Here is an 8,785-nt window from a genome sequence, read left to right on the forward strand (position 1 = left end):
ATGTTTGAGTCGACTCGTTAGCTCGATTAGATTAAAACTTATTCATATATTAATAAATATATACATACACCCATGTATATATACAAACACACAAATACATATATATGTATTAGTTAATAATATAAGCATACCACTTTTATAATTAAATATATAATATGTAATCTAATTACTTATATCTATATAGTGAATATACTTCATAGGTATATTTTATAATTTGTATAATAATTAGTTAATAAAATTTAATAATTTAATATACTGATACGTGGAAACTATATATGAAATAGATATATACTATCATATTAAATGTATATATTAATAATATATATTAGCATCTAATATATTTTTATTTTGGATAAATATTAACTAATTAGGTATTAATTATTTAAATTTTTTTTAAAATTTTGTTAATAGTATAAATTCAATATTATATCTTTTATTTTATTTATTTAATTTATTAATTATTAAATATTAAATATTATTTAAAAAATAAATAATTTGAACTTTTGAACTCATCTCAATTCAAATTCATTTATAGGATAAATTTAAATTTAAATTTAAATTAAGAATTTAATTTATCGAATCAAATTTAAATAAAAAATAAAAAATTATAGCTCGAATATTTTGAATGCTGGATTTAACAAGTAAAAAACTGATTCGACTCGGCTAGACATTTTAGCATATATTATTAAAATGAAAAAGAAATAAAAATAGATAAGGGTGAGTGTAGTGTTCAATTGATTGGTGACATTTTTATTCTGTTGTGTCCTGTCTTGTCTTTTTTAATGGTTGGAAAAACAGTCACAGCCACGTGGCGTCACCTTGGCTATATTAAAAAAAAATAAAAAATTTGAGGCAGTTCCTGACCTCACGTCATCATCCCATAGACCCATACTAAGCAATTACAAACAATCATGCATGAGTTCTTATGCTCAAAATTCGACACGTGGCGGATAATGTGATACAAAACCACTTCCACCCTATGGGTCCCATCTAAAATGTCATGATTCAGTACAGACGGGTCAACATCTTCAATAATGGGACAAATCCATAGCATTTGGTTGACCTTTTTTCTCCCTTAAATAAATAAAGAAATGGGCCTGAATTATTTGCCCTATATTAAAAGATAATTTAATTATGAAGTTGTTCATCTAATAATTGAATGGATGCATACAACAATGCATTTACATAACTCTCCTTATAAAATAAATTTTATCTTAAAATTTGAAAATAGTAAAATATCTCAAACCTAGATAATTTATATGATGAAAAATTTCATTTGCAATCCCACTTAGAAATTATATATACAGGTCTTTTATCAAATAAAAAAATAATAATTTTAAGATGAATATTTTTATAATTTTAACAAATTTTAAAGATAAAATTACCTAAACTTATATTGCAATCTCTAAATAGAGACTATACGTAATATTGCTCTTATATAATAGGATATAATTCAGGAACTAGTACCATTAGAAATTAGCATTAATTTTTCATTAATCTCAGTCTCATTTGCTATTTATTTTGAATTTCCAAAGAAAAGTTGATGTTGGTGTGCGTAAGGTGATGTTTGCAAAAAGCTTGAAAGGTATGGGAATTGGAGGCCATAAGGTGGTCCTCCAATTGAATGGTCTTAATCAATAAAACCAGTGCTCATCAATTTCAAAACAAGGACTAGTTGGCTAGTATCTATCAAGTATATGTATATAGGGGTCCGTCCACAAAGCAAAGAAAAGCAAAGGATCGAATTCATATATATAGTCTATAGAGATGCATAAACATGGAAAAAGAAGAAGAAAATAAGGAAAATACAAACGAGATAACAAACTCAAAGCTACATCAAATGATGATGGTAAAGCTAAAAAAAGGCCCATGCCAGGTTGCTGCATGTTAACGATGCCTCTTCAAGATGTCAAATGGTCACATTTCATGGATGGGCTCTTCACCACGTCAATCAAGATTCAAGATAGATATGTTCGCTAAAATGCTTTAAACTAACAAAGTTTACTGGGATTCCACTTTTGTTTTTGTTGCAGCACTAAATTCTTATAAATATATCTCCTTTTTGGTATTTCCTGTTTTCACACGTAACATATCCAAACTCATCGAGTTGGTATGTGTAATATCTAGGACATTAGAGAATTTGAAGGAAAATGCTGGGAAACAAGAACCATTTAACCACTCAGGGAGTATATATATCAACGAAGATACAACCAAGTAATGGGGATTTTTTTTTTTGTTTGGGGGGAGGGGGGGTTGGCCTCACCTATACGTTCAAATACCAATGGCATCAAGAAGTTGGGAGTGTTGAGACACAGAAACTAGTGAATTGGCCACAATAGCACCACTAGCAGCAACTGCAGGGACTCCAATGCCGGGAAAAGTAGAATCTCCACAACAATAAAACTGCGGGATGGGAGTTGAATGCCCAGGAAAGGAGTCTTTACCAGCTTGTATGGCCGGGCCATATGTTCCTCTATGCCTCCTAAGAAACCTTTGATGCGTCAATGGAGTTCCGACTAACTTGACCTCACACTTCTCACGGCTGAAGCCAGCACCAAGTGCACGCTCCACAGCTCTCCACATAACCTGACATATCACTGAATCATACGAAATGCTTTGCAATAACTGAATCAGACAGTTCAATTGTCAACGTGAACAATAGTAGCAACGTAGAGATATAGAGACTAGGTCAAGACACAAAAATGATTTGACACTTCAAAAACCAGATAAAACGTCAGGAAAATTAGTTGATTTTTACCCAAAAAAATATGAAGGGAAATAAGATTCGTTTTTTAGACAACACTGCATTGCCTCAAGTGTTGAGTAAGCTAAGATAAAAAAAAAAAAATGATTTTATTCATATTACTGCTGCTTATTCTACTTTATGTATTTATTTTTTTGGAGTAAGCTGACTTGACTCTTTTTGACATCAGTGAAGTGGACTAGTTGTTATTTTCTTGTCCATCACATGATATAAGAGTTAGATACTTGACACAAGGCATCAGTGATTTGGTTCTGCAACTTGATCAATAAACTTGGGATTTGGTCAAGTTTGTTCAAACGAGTTAAGGTTCAGTTATTCAGTTTAATACGGTTTTAAGAAACCTCAATAGATTGTTTGTTCTTGGTTATTAGTTTTCCCTCTTCATGTATATAAATATCTAAACATTAATATTCAAAAAACAAATAGAACATACAAGTGAATTGAATCACTAGTCATTAATGTTCTTCCAATTTTCAGCAATAAGTTATCAAGTTAATATCATAATTGACGGCAATACCTCTGATCGTTCTGCTTTGAGATTTTTGTATTCAGTGCTTCTGCGATCAAGTCCTTCCCACAGTCCAAAAGGTTCGGTTCCTGGCATATAGGCATGTAATACATGTTTACTAGGGGGTGCTAGATCTGGACTAAGTACACTAGGTACAGATATCAAAACAACATTCTGATCGGCATCAACCCCTCTCTCCCAATCATTTACAACTATATGATGTATTCCCAAGTCCTTGCTTATGCCCTGGTCAATAAGACATACATTGAACACAATTATTTTGAGGACGATGATATCTGAAGCAGTGTACAGTGGCATCTGGTTTAAAGGTTACTGAAATTGTGGTATTAAGAGAAAAGCACATTTGTTGAATATTTATCCTTTAATAACGGCACAACTATTTATATTTATATCATAACTTCACTTACCAGAACGAATTTGAAACATGATATATGAAAACAACTATTGGTTCTTTTTTTTTATTCATAGGAAGTAAGAAAATTTTGAGGAGTTGTCATTAAAGTGAAGCACAAGGGTGAGTTTTAACCATGTTGATAATACATATTCCAGTAAATCAAACCTTTTAAGAAATTAAAGAGAAAATATTACACTTAGAAGACCACCCACAGAATATAGAGAAAGTTGGGTAATTTTATAGCTTCTAAAAATAGCCTTTTGCTCAGTGATCATAACATGACATTTACTTCATCAGAGCTGAAAATGAGACTGTTGAAAGAAAGAGGCAAGAACAATAAACGCGAGCTGGGATCGTAACTAGTAAAATCGAATTAAGTAGCACTGATCTCAGACAAGATTAGAGAAAGTCAGCTAATGTATAGCCATGCACAAAGAAGGAAGAACGACTGCACCAGGCAAACGCAAGAAGGCACAATATAAATCCATGAAGACATTATTCTATAAGTTTGGCACTATTCACCTCCGAGGCAAATCCCAAATGGAGATGCATGAATGATTCACATTGCGGGGTCATGTTGATCCTGTCCAGGTATGACTTTGGAACAACTTCCTTAGGTAACAGCTTTAAGGTGTCCCACATGCTTGCATTGCTCACAACAGCCTTTTTAGCTCGAACAAACTGCAGCATTCATAAAATTTCTTCAGCCACCGAAATAAGAAGTACATATAAACTTTCATGTTACTCACTTGTCCACTTCTCAACTTCACTCCAGTGGCACAACCATTTTCAACGACAATCTTCTCCACATGACTTCCAAGAGAAAGCCGTCCACCAAACTTCTTCATTCCATGGACAAGAGCGTCAACAATTGCCCCACTTCCATGAAGGGGGTACTCGAGACAGCAACCCGGCTTGTACCATTCTGCAAACATGTAAACCTGAAAAAATTGGAGACAAATTATCAAGTTATCCATAAAAAGAAGTTTAACAAGAAAAAAGCATATGACTGAATTTGAATTGAAGTACCCATATATTATTACATGACAGAGTATCGCATAATCGCATTGCAAGATGGAGAATTTGATGTATATTTATACTTTTTGACACCAAAATTTTCATGGATTTTTCAATCGACTGCCAATCATGAAATTACATAACTGCTAATCTCCAACCTCATAGGCTTGTTGTCTTGGCTGCTAATAATGAAATTATAATCATGGAATAAGCAAAGCTATAATGAACACATCATCTTCCTGATTATGATTAAAAAAAAAGAGTATGCAAAATTTTTCTCATGACACATTATACTTTTAAATAAAAACAGTTTTAACTAGGCTAGCGCAGATTGTCCTCCAAATGGTTAACTTTCCTTGTCCATGTGAATATTACAGATTATACAGCTTTAGAGACTGCAGTACCAGTACAATAATGCGACATATGTTCAGACTTTAGCTGTACCACAAAACGGTAAAAACTATAAATCATCAGGTAATTTATTGGCACTATTTATATTGTTATTTTGCTTATTTTCACTTATCACTGGTTGCATATCAAGTACATAATTTAAAACAAGCATATAGGAAAGTATGTGCCAAGAAAAATCTGAAAGGATGTCCGTAAGACTTAATACATGATAGTTACCATCTCTGCTGAGAGTATACCATTAGTTTTCACCCCAGCAAGCAAGAAAGACAATAGGTCCACCCAATTCCGAATAAAAGGGTCTTTTAGTTCCAATGAATCAATAATTTCTGAGAAAGGTCTGAGAAGCTTTGTAGCACCAAGGGCTCCCTGGGGTCCCATTTGTGCAAAAGATTTAAAGAGAGAAGGGGCATATCTAACTGCAGCAGTAGAAAGAACTCCAAAATCGCCTCTGATAGATAGAGGAGGCAGAGCCATTGCTGCAGCAGACAATGGAAGAACTGCATCCTGGAGGCAAAATGCATTTTTCCATATGAGAGATGATTACACAATAGAGGAAACCGTGGAAACAAGGAAATGTCAACATCACATGTGATGTAAGGAAAATAGGGTCTTTTTTATTTCATTTTTTTTCAACAAGCATTATACATAAAAATGTCGTCAAGCTCCTCAATCACAAAATGGGATAAAATAGGGTAACTTCTTTATCAATTTTGGAAATAAAAATCAGAATGATAACACATATCTTCGAAAATATAACCAAAATAATAATAATAATAGTAACTAATGATACACACAAGAAGTTTTTGCCATTCCCGAACTGCATCTGGACTTGCATACTTCTCAAGATCCTGAAAGAAAATCAAAACAAAACAAAAGCTCACTGAGTAAAGTCCTATAATAACTTACAACTACATGATCGAAAAAATAGTCCATTCTGGCCCAATTGAGATGTCAAAAAGCCTACCAACATGCGTGATTATTGATTTAAGGTTAGCTAGTAAATATTCTTGATTATTCCAAGCACCTGTGAATTATCATGGTTAAGAGAATTTGTTTCCTGGAAGAAGTTACAAGGCATCAAACACATGATAATTCTTTGACAAATTAATTTAATAATTTGTCTGTCATTGAAAATTTCAAGTTAATACTGATTTCTCAAATTCTTATATGACAGGAGTGGATCTCAAAACGAGTTCACCATTGCATTGATTTGATATCAAAGAACTCAAAAAACATAGTTGAAGAAGAATCTTCAACCATGATGTTACTTCCTAACTTCCTCAAAACCAAAACATTGAATGATTCAATTTAACATTAAAAAGGACCCACCATATGATAGGCCGAGCAAAGATAACCCTAATAGCCAAAAATTAATAAACTTGGATAAATTGAATCATAAATTCTAAAAACTTCTCCTCTAACATTTTTTCATGGGAGAAGAGAAATGCACAAGAAAAAGGATGGCTGTATAAAGCAATCAAAGTGCTCAGCCATCTCCAGACATGACTCTACTGGCTGACCACCTATCTAAACAGACTAAAGTGAGAAAGGTGATTCTCTAAACAGACTACCTAGTTCCCAGTGGGTAGAGTGCTACTAGGTAAGAAAACCACCTGCTGCTCCCCCTCCTACCCTTTTTTCTTTATAAAAAAATTAGAAAAAAAAAAAAATACTAGGACTCTGAATTTCTTTAACCTTAAGCCAGCGTGGCATCTTGTGATGAACCAAAAAGGACAGCATGGAGTCTTGGTCCAGTCTAGGCTTATGCAAAGCTTCATTTTTGTTTATTCTCTCTTTCTCCGATCAAATAGAGGATGCATGCATATTATAGATATCCTAGACTTAAAAACGATAAACAGATCAACTAGACAAGTACCAAATAATGAACCCCAGAATATAACATATCCAAGAACCGGATTTCACCTTGAAGAATTCTGTGGGGCCAATGCGTGACAAGAATTCACCTTCAGGTATGTAGACCTTCCATGAATCATATTTGGCACATGGTAGTGATTCACCCAATGCATCGAGAACCTAAAAATCATGCAGAATATGGTCATTAGACTCATTTTACATGCAATCATGAAATAGAAATCATGAGAGTTAGATTTTAGTATCATCTACCTTAAACTACTGCTCAAAAGCACCTATTTTGATCAAAATGGAGAAGTGAATAGCACACCTTTTGCAATTAGAGGAAAATGATAAATTATGAAGCATTCATCAGTTACAATTGTATCCCATCAGAGTGACTGTTAGCTAGATTCGAAATTTTAAAAATTGAGTGTTTTTCTTCTTCTGCAGGGACTTATTCTAGAGTAAATGCTGATTCTTAAGGAGGCTAAATGTCTGCAATCAGTGGCAAGAAATCCAACTAACATTCAAACCAATACTTGACTGTCAAAACCCACAGGCTTAGGTCACACTATCATATAATAATAATAAAATAGAGAAAATAAAAAATTACTTGTGCAAGAGGATTCGCCTGTGGACCTCTTGACTGAAAACCAGAGAACAAAGATGGACCAGAGTCAAATTTGTAGCCTTTTATTTCAAACGAGTGAGCAGCACCCCCAGGTAGATCATGACTTTCCAATACAAGAACGTTTTGGCCATACCTTGCCAAGAGCCCGGCGCAACACAACCCACCAATACCACTCCCAATTATAACAACATCAGCCTCTGGCTTCCCTTAACGCAAGAACAAAATGTTATTAAGATCTTGAAGAATATAAAATATGATAACCAATATGCCAGAACCTTGAACAAACTTCGCTTACTAGGGGACAGCCGAAAAAAGAAAAAGAAAATTAAAAAATAATCTTGCATCTCGGCTTCCATAAGTTAGGACGTCATAGAAGCAAAATTATCACATCAAGTGTGCTTATTAAAACAATCTGGTATATTTTGATGCAAGTAGTTCAGTTCATGCAGTGGAAAAATGGGTTGCAAGGGGTGTAATATCTCAGCAACTAATTCATACACAAGCCTCAAGTTTCCAACACATCAAACTTAAAAGCCACACGAACAATTATAGAGAGAGTGTACCTGGAAAGGTTTTCTTCTTTTGGACAGAGACAGAGCCATTGGAAGAGGGCCCCTGACCATTGGAGCTTCGCGCCAAAAAGGTTTTTCTGACCGTTGAGGACTGGAGACTGGGGCAAAGAGTATGGTGAAACTGAGTAAAACTTGGGAAAACACGACCCAATGCCATGGGATTGCTTATACGTTCTAAAAAAGAGAAAAAAGGTGAAGTGAGAAGCCCCCAAAAATTGTGTATTTGAAAGAAACAGAGAGAGAGAGATTGTCAAGATTGAAGTTGAAGACTGCCACCAAGCAATATGTCGGTTCCCTCTGTGTTTTTGTGTTTCCCCGGCTAACGTGACTTCTGCAGTTCCAAAACTAGCCACGTCATACACATTTTTATCCCCTCTTTTCATCTGGCCGAATTGTTTTAAAATTAAAGGTCAAATTCGTTTTAAGTAACTTCATGTAAATAGAAAATCATTTAAATATGAGTCATCGATTGTGATCCGAGATTATAAGAATTCAGATCAAGGGCAACGCTTCTTTTGTTTTTTAATTAAATAATAATCTTGTTTTTTAACCAACAAAATACATTCCTGATCCCTTCTTCTATAATTTTTCTTACTTTTTCATATTATAGTAA

General features: G+C 33.9%; 1 protein-coding gene across 3 annotated transcripts; it reads right to left on the minus strand.

Annotated features, from left to right (window-relative positions):
• Nucleotides 1–1,872: 1,872 nt before the first annotated feature.
• On the minus strand, nt 1,873–8,481 carry LOC108983724 (prolycopene isomerase 2, chloroplastic). 3 transcript variants are annotated; one of them, XM_018955463.2, is made up of 9 exons: nt 8,164–8,481; nt 7,583–7,797; nt 7,039–7,149; nt 5,910–5,963; nt 5,332–5,619; nt 4,437–4,628; nt 4,210–4,368; nt 3,282–3,518; nt 1,873–2,586 (listed from the first exon to the last, which is right to left on the minus strand). In XM_018955463.2, exons 1-9 carry the CDS (start codon nt 8,327–8,329, stop codon nt 2,272–2,274), a joined length of 1,737 nt encoding a protein of 578 aa, XP_018811008.1. In that variant the 5' UTR covers nt 8,330–8,481; the 3' UTR covers nt 1,873–2,271. The 3 variants fall into 3 exon arrangements, with proteins under 3 accessions (XP_018811008.1, XP_018811007.1, XP_018811010.1); XM_018955462.2 differs by having other exon boundaries at nt 1,878–2,586; nt 7,583–7,806; nt 8,164–8,480; XM_018955465.2 differs by lacking the exon at nt 5,332–5,619 and having other exon boundaries at nt 1,879–2,586; nt 7,583–7,806; nt 8,164–8,479.
• Between the last annotated feature and the right edge of the window lie 304 nt (nt 8,482–8,785).

Source organism: Juglans regia, chromosome 16, assembly GCF_001411555.2.
Source record: "Juglans regia cultivar Chandler chromosome 16, Walnut 2.0, whole genome shotgun sequence".
Classification (NCBI taxonomy): domain Eukaryota; kingdom Viridiplantae; phylum Streptophyta; class Magnoliopsida; order Fagales; family Juglandaceae; genus Juglans; species Juglans regia.